At 42.4% G+C, this 15,087-nt stretch overlaps 1 protein-coding gene across 13 annotated transcripts in view; it reads right to left on the bottom strand.

Annotated features, from left to right (window-relative positions):
* The window catches only part of WDFY3 (WD repeat and FYVE domain containing 3), a 379,376-nt gene that overhangs the window by 28,242 nt on the left and 336,047 nt on the right, over positions 1 to 15,087 (bottom strand). For all 13 annotated transcript variants that reach the window (XR_003096142.1, XM_025215013.1, XM_025215023.1 and 10 more), the window contains 7 exons: positions 14,773 to 14,936; positions 8,492 to 8,640; positions 7,990 to 8,110; positions 7,401 to 7,486; positions 2,209 to 2,289; positions 569 to 623; positions 82 to 201 (listed from right to left, as the gene is read on the bottom strand). Coding sequence is in view for 12 of the 13 variants with exons in the window: in XM_025215013.1 (XP_025070798.1) it covers positions 82 to 201; positions 569 to 623; positions 2,209 to 2,289; positions 7,401 to 7,486; positions 7,990 to 8,110; positions 8,492 to 8,640; positions 14,773 to 14,936 (776 nt within the window). In the remaining variant the exon portion in view is untranslated. The remainder of the gene's footprint in view (positions 1 to 81; positions 202 to 568; positions 624 to 2,208; positions 2,290 to 7,400; positions 7,487 to 7,989; positions 8,111 to 8,491; positions 8,641 to 14,772; positions 14,937 to 15,087) is intronic.

The following is a 15,087-nucleotide window of genomic DNA, read 5'->3' as shown; positions in this document are numbered from 1 at the left end:
GTAAACCAGCTGTAACATTATCAAACCTTCAAAATGAACAAATACAACCTTAGCTTTACATAGACAGGATGTTATATTTACCTCTGAATCATAGTCTGCAAGGATCCAAGGGAAGACGGGATACTGCATGAGATCGTTATAGGATCTGCCAGCCAGAGTATTCAAGTGCATCAGGTACTGGAAGTTACTGATTTCTCCTCTCTTAAGAAGAATAAATAATAGTGTTTTGGTTTACTTTAGAATATTCAAACATTTAAACTGGCAGACCTTTACTAACCAGATGCAAATCATTACATGTCAGATTAATATAAATATTAGTCTTATCTCTGAAGCTCACTGTACTCTTTTGTCTCTCATTTTTAATAGCGGAAGTCTTGTGTTCTAATGTATTCTGGACGAAACAGAAAATCTTGAAAAGCAATTTGCTGCCAAGATGAACGTTATGCCATAGAATATTTTCTAAATTGCTGAACATGACAGTACATTTTATTTAAACACCCTTTCACTATATACAAATAATTTTGGATGCTCCCACAACACACACAAGCAACAAAATTCTCATACTTACTTCCCATCTTTGCGTCACAGATTTTTCTCCTACCAAAGTGCTAAGCAAGCCAGACCTAATGGGAAGAAGGATGTGTCGGTCAGTATTTTCCTCTTGAGCAATAATATATCGGCACTAAGATAATAGCCAAACTTTAAGCATTATGATTAGAATAATTTCTCCATTCTGACCTGCAATTAAATAATTTGGTGATAACATTAGTTCATATAGGATGTATTACTTTTGTACTTAAATAGGCAGCATGTCAACAGTATTTTAAATTAAGGATAACTGGAGTTCATAGATTTCACAGACATTAGGGGCTGGAAGGGACCTCATGAGATCGAGTTCAGCCCCCCTGCCAGAGGCAGGAAGTCTGCAGGGATCAAATGATCCCCAGCAAGATAAACATCCAAGTGCCTTTTGAATGAATCCAGAGTAGGTGCTTGCAACACCTCTGGGAGGAGTCTGTTCCAGACCTTGGACACTCCGACTGTAAAGAAGTGTTTCCTTATATTGAGTCTGAATTGGCCTTCTAGAAGTTTGTGGCCATTAGACCTAGTTATCCCTTGGGGAGCCCTGGTGAACAACTGTTCTCCCAGATCCTGATGTACTTATATACTTATAGGCAACCACCAAGTCCTACCTGAGCCTTCTCCTCCCCAGGCTGAAGAGTTTCATGTCCCTCAGCCTCTCCTCGTAAGGCTTGCTCTCTTGGCCTTTGATTAGTCGTGTGGCTCTCCTCTGGACTCTCTCAAGCTTATCCACATCCCTCCTGAAGTGGAGGGCCCAAAACTAGACGCAGTACTCCAGCTGCGGCCTCACAAAGGCCGAGTACAGTGTGAGGATGACGTCCCTGGTTTTGCTTGAGATGCATCGGTGGATGCATGCCAGAATTTGGTTTGCTTTGTTGGCCATGGCATTGCATTGGTGGCTCATGTTCATCTTGTGGTCAGTCAAGACCCTCAAGTCTCCCTCAGTCACAGTGCTAGCGAGTGCAGCACAGCTGAACCTATAAGTATGACGCTGGTTTTTTTCTCCCAAGGTGGAGTACCCTGCATTTCTCTATGTTGAATGCCATCAGGTTTTGGTCTGCCCACTTTGCAGTGTATCCAGGATGGCCTGTATCCCCAGCCTGTCCTCCAGCATGACCACCTTCTCCCATAGTTTAGCGTTGTCTGCGAACTTTGCCAGTCCGCATCTGATGCCCAATTCCAGATTAGTGAAGATATTGAAGACTACCGGCCTGAGCACTGAGCCTCGGGGGACTCCACAGGTAACCTTGTGCCACACTGATTTGTTCCCGATCCCAGAGCCAGTTCCCCAGCCAGCAGACCGTGAACTGGTCAAGGTCACAGTGCCCCAGCTTGGTCGTGAGGACATCATGGGAGACCAAGTGAAAGGCCTTCTTGAAGTCCTTTGATAAATGAACAGAAGTTCAGATAAATTAACAAATGTTCATTTATCAAAAGAGGGAACAGAAGTTTTCACTTTTCTTAGGTTTTATGAAGATCAGCTCATAACTAGCAATTTCAATTCTCTTGCAGACTTAAGGAGGTATAGTTTTGCACTGAGGAAATGAATTGATCTAGAGATACTTTAACATACACCTTATCCTTTGACAGTGTGAGCAATACATTTTGATGAAAAGAACCACTTACCCTTGTTCTACACTGGTGTTTGGTCTCTGCCCGGACACAGATTCTGAACTGTCAGTTAAAGATGGGACCACAGCCAAAAACCTGTATCATTAATAGAAGGAGAATAAAGTTACGTTTCTGTTCCCTGCACGCTTTTGAGAGAAACTGTAACAAAAATTAAGCACAAGTGGCAACTTGTTACCAAGCAAACATGTAAGCTCTTTAAAGAACTAACACAAGCCCTCCCACCCCCTTTAATCTTCATGAATAAATGTCAGATATTTAAATCTCATGTTTAACACATGTAGCATTACCACATATGCAGTATCTCCTGTTGGTTCTTGGGCTTTCCATCAGACATTTGTTACCTGATTTATCTGGGACCAAACTTTCTCTTGATTTGAAGCTCAGATTTATCATTAGCTTGTCTCCATCAAGCATGGAGGGGGGAGGAGGGGAGGGGCTCCCTAGAGACGATGTTCTGATGAGTATATTACTTAAAAACTGTCAGAAATGAGGCCCTGAACTTCTCAATTGAACCATTATCGCTATCAATGGTTTGTGAATACCCAAGAGTCAGAGAACATACTGAAATGTAACACTTTGTATTTATAGTGGCGATTTCTTCGGGGGACCTGGCAACATGATTAACAGAACCTGACTGGAACACAGAGATGAGCTTCTGCCAGATCTACCAACACTGGAGGTCTTATGGAGAAATCAGGGGCAGTAGAACCTGGATCCTCCCTCCTGAACTTCATTTTCTTTACTGACCTGCATAGATCCCTTAGAGGTTGAGTCTTGCCTGACCTCTTCCTCCTATTTTTTCTTACTTCGAATAATATGCGGGAGCAACCTGTTCACCTATTGTGCAGGTAAACATCATCATCTTACAGAAACAAGGCAAGGATGTCTTCCCAGGAAGTGATTATATCCACTTAAACATGGACAAATACTGTAAGTTTTCGCTTTTTTTGACTGATGAGGGTGGATTAACAAAACATACGGACAAGACCCCAAAGCGAGGAGAATCTGTCTCTAGGACTCTAAAATGGATAGGCCCTGTGCCCCTGTGGGAATGTCCCTTAAGGATTTTTGTTGCAGGGGATTGGAGCGGCCTGAATGTGTCATTGGTTAGGCTGCTAGTCTGTGGACTAGGGCAGTTGTGTAAGAAGGCCCTTCCATGGCTCCTACGATGGCTGTCACAGTTGAAGAACATCTTGCCCTTCTGCGATAGTGACACAGAGAGAAGAGATAAAGGTGAAGTTCAGCAGTAGCCCTGTTCAAGGGGAACAAGCTGAGCATTATGAAGAATTTTGCTTGAGAACTGACAGGGGGCTTGGTTGTCACGGGTGACTTCAATGACCTGGACATAGATTGGGAGGAACACTTGGCTAGGTCAGATTGTTCATGCAGTTTCCTGACTGTGATCGAGGAGCTCTTCCTGACCCAGGAAGTGCAAGGGCCAACCAGAGGTAACGCTCTCCTAGACTTGGTCATGGCCAAGGGAGATGATGTGGTGTGTGACTTGAACACTGAGGGTAACCTGGGTGACAGCGACCATGAAATTATCAAGTTCACTGTCTGCTGCAAGGTCAATAAATTAACCAGCAGGATTGAAGTCCTGGATTTCAAAAATGCTGACTTTGACAGGGTCAGAGCATTAGTAGGGGAGGCAATGTAGGACCAGGAAGGCAAGGCAAATGGGGTTGCTGCTCAAGGATACAAGTCTCAAAGCACAAAAGAAAACCGTTCCTGCAAAGAGGAACGGCAGCAGAAGGGCTGCCATTTAATAGGGACATTGCAGTCCTCTTAAAAAAGAAAAAAGAGGTTTACGCACACTGAAAGCACAATACTCATAGGGAAATGATCAGGAAAGCCAAGGCAGTGACAGAGTTTAGGTTAGCTACAGGAGTCAAGGACAATAAGAAGTCCTTCTTTAGATATGTAGGCAGTAGAAGGAAAACAAAGAGAAGTGTGGGCCCCTGCTTAACATCTCAGGACAGCTGGTAACTGACATTCAGGAAAAAACTGAACTCCTGAATGCCTACTTTGCTTCAGTATTTCACCAGACCATGGGGAAGTCAAGCTAGATAAGGCTCATAGGGGACATGCCTTATATGACAGCCTCCCCACTATGGATGCTGATTGGGTGCAATACCAATTAGAAAAACTAGACATTTATAAGTCAGCAGGACTGGATGGACTCCATCCAAGAGTACTAAAGGAGCTGGCTGAGGTCATCATGGAACCCCTGGCAAAACTCTTTCAGAATTCATGGTGCACAGGGAAAATCCCCGAGGACTGGAAGAAGGCCAACACTGTGCCCATCTTCAAGAACGGGAAGAGGGAGAACCCAGGCAACTATAGGCCAATCCGCCCAACCTCCATACCAAGGAAAAACCTGGAAAAGCTCATTAAAGAAACTATGTGTGATACACTTGCAGAAGGTAAGATTGTGAATGACAGCCAGCATGGCTTTGTCGTGGGTAGGTCTTGTCTTACCAATCTCATCTCCTTCTGTGACCAGGTCTCTTGTCACCTGCACACAGGAGATGTGGTAGACGTTATATACTTAAACTTCCAAACGGCTTTTGATGTAGTATCCCACAATATCCTTGTGGGAAAACTGGAAGATTGTGGGCTCAGCGGATCAACGGTTCAGTGGGTGAGAAGTTGACTACAGGGTAGGACCCAGAGGGTTCTCATGAACAGATCTGTGTCATCCTGGCACAAAGTGGCCAGTGGTGTCCCTCAGGGTCCATGCTTGGACAGGTGCTTTTCAATATCTTTATCAATGACTTGGTTAGGAAGTGAAAAGCTTGCTGCCCAAGTTTGCAGACAACACCAAGTTACGGGGCAGTGTGGTCAAGCCAGAAGATGGGTTGCAGATACATGCGGACCTCGACAGGCTCGGGAGTTGGGCAGACTGGAACCAAATGAAGTTTAACACTTCCAAGTGTAAGGTGCTCCATCTGGGGACAAACAACCCTCAACATACATACAGGCTCGGTGGTGACAGCCTGACTCACACCATGGCCAAAAGGGACCTAGGGGTAATGATTAACTATTGTATGAATATAATCCATCACTGAGAGGTGGTGGTCAGCAGGGCAAACAACATGCTGGCATGCATCAACCAGTGCATCTTGTGTAAAAATAAGGAAGTGATCCTCCTGCTTTACTCAGCACTGGTGAGACCACAGCTGGAGTACTGCATCCAGTTCTGGGTGCTGCACTTTAATAAGGACATGGAAAAACTTGAGGGTCTAGAAAAGAGCCACCGGTATGATCAGGGATATGCAAGGCAAGCCATACGAGGAAAGGATAAGGGACCTGGGCCTCTTTAGCTTAAAGAAGAGAAGGTTGAGAGGGGACTTGATAGCAGCTCTCCACTATATCAGAGGAGTGCATCAGGAGCTCAGTAAACAACTGTTCACTAGGGCACCCCTGGAGAAGACCAGGACCAACGGATACAAACTCCTGGAAGGCCGCTTCAGACTTAATACCAGGAAAACCTCCTTTACAGTCAGGGTGTCCAGACTGGAATAAACTCCCTCCAGAGGTGGTGCAGTCACCTACCCTGGAGGTTTTCAAGAGGAGACTAGACAGTCACTTTGCTGGAGTCACCTAACCCCAGTTGTCTTCCTGCCTAGAGCAGGGGGGCTGGACCTGATGATCTGCAAGGTCCCTTCCAGCCCCTAACAAATCTATGAATCTATGCTAGTGGCTACTACAAACAGCCTTAAGAGTGGAGCACTGAATTGTTGCTCTGTTTGAACTGCTAACAGCCATAGAACATTACATGAGGAGGAAGGCAAGTGGCCAAGTTTCAAAGCCCACTGGATAAAGTCTGAATTGCCTCCTATGTCTACAGACTAAAAAGTGAAGTTATGGGAGAGTAAGGTCAGAGGAAAAAATGGATAATCGTTTAAGCTGGAAACTCATGCTGCTGAACTGCTGTCAAGTACAATACCCTGTCCAAATAGTCAGACTCTACTTTTTTCCTAAATTATTCTGCCAGTGTCAGAATAAGATGCGAGATTGCCTACAAAATGTGTGAGGAGGAAATATATTCCATTTGTGGAGGATTTTGGTATTTTGAAATCATATTTCATTGTGAAGCCAATCAGTTTGAAATTATCTGCAAAACAGAGTTTTAGTTTTAGCCTGGCAAGCAGCCCTAGGAACCCAAAGCTACCTAGAATTTGTGAGTTTGGAAGACGTGGACGACTGGGCTGCTGAGAAGCCAAACAGATGAATTAAGGGAAATTGAATCATTGTTGCAAAATGTATCTATTTGTATTTACTGGGAAATTCTAGTGGACAGAGCATTTGCTTTCTACTCTAGAAATGTGATGGGAGCAGAGGGGTGGGTTAGCTCTCTACTACTGACTAAAAACTTACTAAAGCTACTTTACTTTTTAAGATGGGAAGATTTTAGAAACAGAAAAGGATGAATACTCAAGTTTTCATCCAACCATGAACTGCCTTTGCTAAGAAATGGTTGCTTTCATTAGTCATGGACTTAGGGTATCTAGGTAGCCCAGGGACTTTTGCTTACTCTTGAAATCTCACTTTTTAAACCTATATCCACGGACAAACTCTAACTTTACTTGTACACACAGCTGCCTTCACTAAGGGTTTGGTGGATCCCTCTGGGCTATAAAATCTCTTGTCATCTTACACCTCGAAAATACAATCCATGGAACATACCCACACCACTTGAGAATGATCCAAACCCAGGCTTTTCACTTATAACAGAGAAGGCCTTCAGCCAACACTGAAAAAATACCTGCGGAACATTACAGGTATACCTATGCTACGTGTACTATGTATAAGATTTGTAGCAAACCTCATTGACTATATTTAAGTAGTGCCAATGACCTCATGCCTGCAATATATTAGGTGTCATACAAGAAAATCAGCTCATATGAATCAAGGGCTACTGTCAATTAAGATGGATTAATTAACTAGCACAATTTCCTTCCAGTGTCCAAAACATAGTATTTTCAGGCTTTGCTATATGTTGTATAAAGATATATTCCATTTGTATTATAGTGCAGCATGGAAGCCTTTCCATGGAACTTATACTAATTTTAATATGTCTATCAGGAACTGATTTGAAATATGGCCCAAACATGTATTTTTAACACCCACGCTAACAATGACATTCAGCTTACATCACAGCAATTCAAGTCATCTTGCAATACCTTTGATAGACTTTATTTCTAACTCCTTTTTGGAAAGCAAGAAGATAGTTCCTTCCATCTCCTGAGAAAACTTCAACAGCAATCGGCTGGGGCGGAGGGTGGGCAGAAGATGGGAGAAAAATCTTATTATAGAGATGTTGTTAAAAATAAATAAAATAAAATAAAATAAAATAAAATAAAATAGAGAGAGAGAGAGAGAGAGAGAGAGAGAGAGAGAAATGCACTAGCCTGTCCTTTTAAATTCAGAAATGTCTTCATTCACAGTTGACATCAGTTTAGCCATAGCAAAATGCTGATGACAAATGCACCTTAAAAATGCCCCCACCCAACACTGTTAGTCTACCTCCAGAACAATTAAATTCACTTTCCTCCAATACAGAGGGGCTAAACTTTTCAAACTTGGATGTCTAATGTTGAGCATCTCAATACATATTTTGGTGCACTAAGTAGCCTCATTCTCTAAAGGACCGAGTACACTTGCAGAAATGAAAGTTTCTGTTTTTTTAAGATGGCTCTTTTTCTGCAAATTATAGTGGGACTGTGGCTAAAATCTCTCCACCTGCTTCTCATCCCAAATAAAACAAGTTACCTGTAACAGATATCTCCTTTTATGTACTTCCTTGATATCTTCATATGCAAAAATGCTGCAAGTTCTTTTGAGTTGGCTTGGACCCTGTCTTGCTCCCCTTGGTATAATTGGCTCATGCATGCTGTAAGTAACCAAAAAAAGGTGAATATTATGTCACCAATAAATAAAGACTGTTTGTTAAATCAAGGCAAGGCTCAAGATACAAAGTAAAACCCTCTCTACTGCATGAATGGAAGAGTCTAAAATGTTTCCTCAAAAGTTATCATAATATTTTGCCAAAATCGTGACCATGATATCAGTGTTCTGAAGAAAACAAATTTTGGAATTACACAGGTTTGTGTAGAATTCTGGGTTTATCAAGCCATAAGAATGGAGGTAGGCTCAATTCCTGTGCCTTCCTAAGCTTGACATAATAGTTCTAGTCTTTACACTTACATAAAGTATTTCTTATCCAGCACTCGAGACTGCTAAACTGTTTGTGACTCTTCATTAATCTACTCACTTTGGAGGCAGTGTTTCAATATCCCGTATCTCCCTGGTGACTGTCATTGTAAATCCATCGATGACATAGAAGTGCTCTTTTCCAAAGAGAAGCAGCCCCTCACTGGTGTCAAGGCCTTGAACTCTAGCACAGCGGTACATGTGCTGAATCTGTAACCAAAAACCATATGCTTATCAATAGCAGCTTCATTATCTTGACAGAGGTTGAGACTATTGCCTTGTTGGAAGATAGATTTTATTCTCCCTTACAATTTTTTCCTTACTTGTAGGCATGCCGATTTTGTACTACTTATTTCACTAATAAAAAACGTATACAAAGAAACATAAGATTAAAGACCTAGAAACATTCTCTGTATAAAAAGAGATTTAGAGAGTGTGTGTATATATATATATATATATATATATAATTTTGTACAAATATATTCTTTTTTCTTCCTCTTGCATTTGGACTGCAGTAAGATAAATACAGGCATTCAAAAGTAGAAGGAATATTTACCAATGCAGGTGCAGCTGGTCACTAATATCAGCTAAAAGAATAGTATACTCCTTGTTCAAATGATAACCAACAAAAAGCTGTTTAAAAGGGAAGAGTAGATTTCCAATTTTGTCATTAAAAATACATAACCAACTTGTCATTTCCGTAAAAGGCAACAGAGGGCACTGTACTTACTCAAGAGCTGGAAAGCCACAGTCTTAATGAAGTAGTACATGGAAAGCCTGCAAAACCCTACCTTCCCTCTCTCATCCACCACCCCCATGTTTAACCAGAGCTTCAAACACTGACTGTGAAAGCTAAAGATGCTGCTCCAGCTTAGTTAGATGTACCATTTTAATTCCACCCACTCTATGTTGTGGGTGACATTCACTTAAAAATGTATAACTACTTATAAAAGAACCATAGAATCACAATTTCAGTTTTTGTTCACTATATCCCTCAAGTTGAACAGTACACAATGGATAATAAGTATGTTGATCAGATTATTTGTCCTACAATAAGTCATGCTAAAAAGCTATATAAATATGTTATTTTTACTTAAAAAAAGATGTCCAGAAATGAAGTCACTCCATTTCTACAAAAATATATCAGGTCCTCTAAACAGGTCCTCTGTATAGCAAGGACTCAATATATCTTATTTACCCAAATCCAAGGTGACTTCACATTTAAAAAGACCCACCAATAATTAGATTCCTTACATTGAAATGATACATTTTCGAATCCCCAGCTCTTGCTGTTGCCCTATATCCCAGGCCCTAGCCCTGGCCTGACAGGCACTCATCATATTGCTGTTGGCTCCAAGCTGCAGCAGCCCCAGGAGCCCAGGTCAGGACCAGAGCGCTGGTTCTCAGCTCCAAGACAAAGCTTATTTCTCCCCCATGTTTACCGTACTAAGTACAGTAATGTGTTAAGGGCTACTCTTTCCTCCCATCTCCCCCGATCGTATAACTTTTGTTACATTAATATTCATCATGCCCTGCCTTCTGCCTGTCCATTTTTGGAATGAAGAACAGAAAGTTCCAACTTGTACAGATCAGACTTTCTTGTGATACACATACAGATAATTTAACTTTCTAAAAAGTATAAAGCTTTTCCCCCCCTTCTTTCTCTCCAGACAATGGTCTAACGCAGAACTGGATACAAATATTTTCTTTCACAAGGAGCCTTTGAACTAAGCTTAAGTGTTCCTTGAACCTAAAAAGTTTGAGAACTACTGCACTAGACAATGACTATTTCCACATCAGAAAGGCTGTGGCCTGTATACCTGTCAGACTGGAAGGAAGCAAACCTCTAGAATGTTCACCTGGAATAGGATGCATATTAAATAAAGGCCAAATGCATTTAAAAGGAAAGTACATCAGATGCATATCAAAAGAGAACAACACCTGCAAGAGGCAAGGATTTTTGTGGACATCTTTTACTGGGCCAATTTAGTGAAGTCTAGGGAAAGCTGGCAGGATTTCTAGTAGCTGGAAACAGAGGACTTACTGAGTATCTTGGGATAAGAGTTTTGTTTTGTGTATCTGTCTCCAAGCTTGACTATCCCTTTATGTTTTTTCTGTCTTATGTAATAAAGCTAGTTTTTGTTTGGTACTTACTATCTTGGGATAAGAGTGACTACAGGGCAGCTGACAACAGCATATTTTCCATTCTCATGGGAATGGCAGACCTCTTTCTTTTTGCAGACCTGAGGAGGTTCTGAGAGTTGGAAGAGTCTTCCTCCACTAAGCTAACAGGTCTGGTCAAAAGGCTAATTAGACAAGAATTTTGTCAACGCAAAATTTCTTGGAAAGAAATCCAGTCAAAACCCCCAAGGACTTGCAGCAGGACTCTTCTGTCCGCAGCGTAATCCTAGTCACACTTAACTAGAGTGTTTGCTACCCATACTTATTAACAGATCTCAAATTTACAAATCTACCCTGAACTTGTGTTGACATAAGAAATGTGATGATGCTGGTTTGTGCTCTACAAACCTTGCCATTGGTTCTGCTGTGTAACAAAATATTCTTCCCAATGAAGTGTCATAATTCATACTGATACCTAAACGTTTTAGGATGGCCATTTATATATAGCTCCAATGAAGGGTAGTTGTGACCCCCAGCATGCCCTGGCCCATGTGCTTTGCAGCATGACACATTGTAGCCTCAGCAGGGGCTAGCCATGCCTTATGCTGAGGCACCCTGTGCCACGGCCAGCCAGGGAACAGCATGTAGAGGCAGGGAGACAGCCAGGGCTGCCCCATCTCTGCACGCTACAGAGCTCCTGCACTGAGGCACACTGTGCCCCAGCCAGCTACTCCCCACCTGGCTGGGGTTCAATGCGTCTTGAGATAGGGGAGCCGGCAGCACACTGGGATTTCCTGGTAGCAAAAACAAAACAAAAAATCTGGAAAAACGTGCAGACAACAGTGGCGAGCGCCGAGACAAATGCAGAGCTGTGGAGCCCCCGTACTGTGGGCTGCCTGCTGCCCCATCTCGGGGAGTGCTGGGACAAAAACGCAACTTTGTTGTCTGTGCTGTTTTTCCAGGGTTTTTTTTTTTGCTACCAGGAAATCCCAGTAGCAAATTTTGCCCCAACGCTGCAAATCAGCAATGCCATGCACTGATTAATGTGCAACTCGTGCAGTTTGTTGCACCGCAAAGAGGTTTGCAGCACCGCAAACCACATGTACTTGCATGTCTGGATGCAGCCCCAATGTTAAAAGCATTCTGAACTGCTATGACCTGGGTCCTTTGCAACAGGAGAACTGCTCTATTATTTTTCTGTAGTCAAAAAAACACAAGTGACAACTAAGAGCTGGCATTTTCTGAAGAGTGCCTCAAGTCTATCAAGGTGTGCCTTGAGCCTAAAAGGTTGAGAACTACTGGTCCAGATCACCCTGTACCAATTTTTCCTTTAGAAACATACTACAGAAGGATGGTATGAAGAAAAAGGATATCAAGATTAATCTGAATTAAGCATTATGGATTGCAGCTTGACTTTAAACACCAATTCATAAAAGCACTTGAGCATGCACTTCAGTTTAGTTTAGCAATGTACTTAGAGAGGGAGGAGAAAGAGCAGAGCACTGTGGGATAGCAGAAAGTCTAAATAACATACCAGATGTTCAAATTAATGCCCGAGGCATAACCTACTGCAAACGAGTTCCACATTCAATGAGCAATAACTTTGAGGCAGGCTCACTCTTCTTATCATGAAATACATTGTTTGAACTGTGGGCATGTTACTTTTTATTGTACAATAAATGCAATGTCTACCAGGGGCCTATGTATCCATCACCAAAATACTCAGGATTTACCTCAATAATAAACACACTATCTGGGTTAAACAGGTTTTGCTGACCTCTGCATTATACAAATGCTGCCCTAGGGCCACGCACAGACATTTCACTTTTACCAATATAAGTGATCGGAAACCAGTCTATACCCATAACAGAACAGACGTTTGGCATATACAGACTGGTTTAAAAATGGCAGAACCCGGTCTAAGATTTGTCCAGCCCCCCCACCAAAGAGTGAATGTGTGCTCTGTTTGCTACCAATCTAAACTATGCTGCTTACAAAAAAGCACGTAACTTAATTTGGTTCTGCCTTGGGCTTTTTGAACGTCTGTAGCTAGCCTAGGTGTTTACAACCTAGCCTGTACTGCATTAGGGACGGGAGTGGCACAGGCCTGAGATTTTCCTTAGCAGAGCTCCAATGTAAAAATATTCAGAAAATTGGACATTCTTAATGAAGTGTTGTTGCTATTCACTATTCCACTGTTTTGTAGTTTTTTGAATGTTCCAACTAGGTACAATAAATGCTTGAAAACTGATCAAGGCTAGGCTGTGCAGAAAGTGAAGTATTAACTACAGAGATATAGGCTGTAGCCGTGTTGGTTTAGGGACATAGGCAGAAAACGCTCTTGGAGTAAACCTGCTATCTTTTATTAGACCAATTCAAATAGTTGGAAAAAATTCTTCTTAACAAGCTTGCAGGTATAAATACCCTTCGTCAGGCTGAGGAAGCATCTGCAGTTGGTGTGTGCTCTTTCTGGATGGAATGAATAGTAAAGCCATAGGCTGGTATGCGTGCTAGAAAGCCAGTCAGTGAGGATGTAAATTGAGGAGTGAGTGGGTGGGGGATTTGGGGGGGGGGGGGGGGGGGGGGGAAGGAATGACTGTTGCTGATAAATAGTGGAGAGGCACCTGGGGAGTCAGATGTTAGGCAGGTTTATAATGCGTCATAAATCCAATGTCTATATTTAGTCCATGATTTTTTGTATCCAGGAGGGTGATGAAGTGAAGTTTATAGGCTCGTCTGTGAAAAGTGTTTTGTAAATTCCCTTTGAGGATTATTACTGAGAGATTTGAGAGACAGTGGTTTTCTTGTGAGAAATGTGCCCCACAAGTAATTGTATATTCTTGTCTTTGATAGATTTCCAGTGTGCGTTCATTCTGGTGTGCAGTTGCTGTTCGGTCTCACCTAAGTATTTTCCATCATGGCACTTGGCGCATTGGATGAGATATATTACGTATCTGGAGGTGCAGGTGTAAGATCCAGGAATGTTAAGGTTCTGTTGTGGGGTGTAGTAATTGTGGGGGTGATAGAGATATGCTGAATTTTGACTTCTTGTATGCTGCATAATTTACCAAGAAATCTTATAAACTAGATTTGACTGGATTTACAGGATGGTTTAAAGTAAGCTCCAATTGTGGAGCTAACACTTTACGCAAGTATTATCAACACATTTTCCCATTGAACACTATCACCTCCTTTACCAAAGCAAGTTAAGCAATGTTCAGCAGCTGCATTCTGCAGGAAAATACCACCTCATACACTCCCTGATGCACATTACTAAAGGCAGCTTAAATTTTGTTGCCTTGGTGACAACAGGCAGGACAAGTCAAACTTACTGCATAAGCACTACTTTCTTGCAAAGGCCGGTTGTTAAAAGTGAAAGAAAATCTTGGTGACGTCCAGACATGAGTGGATGTTTGGTTCCCCAGGGATAACTAGCAGCAGTGCACCTTGTGTTGCTGCTAGTTGCCCCCAGGGAACGTCTGTGCCATGCATGCTCTGGTGCACGACATGTTACCCCAGGTGGAGTAGGGTAGTCTTACCTGGGATCCTAGGGGCCTCCCAAGACTGCAGCAGCAACGATCCTGCTGCACAGAGCCTGGCCTGCAGCAGAGTGCAGCTCTTGCCATCCAGCCTCCGCTTTGGGTGACGCACGCTGCCACCGCATGCACCACTCCACATTTTTTCCGTGGTTTTTTTTCGACACCTGGATATCCAGGGGTTCAAAAAACCCTCCATGCTGCTCCCTTACAGTGTGGAGAACAACTGAAAGTGGGCCACAGAGGTTGAATGTGTGGTCACACAGCTGCACTCATCTGGACGTGGCCAAGATGGTTTGTGGATTAGAATTAGTTACAGATATTTCTATTCTTGTGTAATAACATGCCTGGTGCAGACACTGGGAAGGCCTAAGCCAATAACTCTTTCATTTAAACTAGCAAGGGTTAGTGACAAAAACCTCTCAAGTGTGACGTCCTAAGCTCAGAAACTTGCTTTCTCTCCCTGAACTAGAGCCAAAGATCACACCAGTAACTCTTAAGGCACACTGTAAGACTTGCTTGTTTTAAAAGGGTATTGAGAGGGAGGGGGACAACTTTCTGGGAAAGATTAAAGGGCAGAGTTGGAGAGGTCTTTTAGGAAGGCTTATTATTCTCTTTCTAATGTGATAAGCATGATGTAGAAATGTGAACACAGTAAATGTTTGGTGTTTCTAACATATGGTACCTTCTCTCCTTCCTCAAGTAGTCGAAGCAATGTTGTATTATCAGTTTTCTCTTCTTCATCAATAGAACTTCCTTCAGATATTTGTTCCTGAAGTTGTTCCTGGTTCTCCTCATCCCCTCCATCAGGAGCAGAACGAGATCGCTTCAGTGGAGGCTTTACAAGACCTGTGTAGAGGCAATCAATGACACAGTGACCAAATTGGTGGACTGGGGGCAGAGCATGAGGGCCTGTACATATGTAAGTAATGATCACAAATTTAGAATGTGACTGAAGTGTGGTTTTCAACACCACAGAAGCTTCAGTTTTGCAAGTATC

The sequence above is a fragment of the Alligator sinensis genome, unplaced genomic scaffold (genome assembly GCF_000455745.1).
Source record: "Alligator sinensis unplaced genomic scaffold, ASM45574v1 scaffold1142_1, whole genome shotgun sequence".
NCBI lineage: Eukaryota > Metazoa > Chordata > Crocodylia > Alligatoridae > Alligator > Alligator sinensis.
Note: the sequence above shows the minus strand (reverse complement) of the source record. Positions and strands in the feature narration are given on the sequence as shown.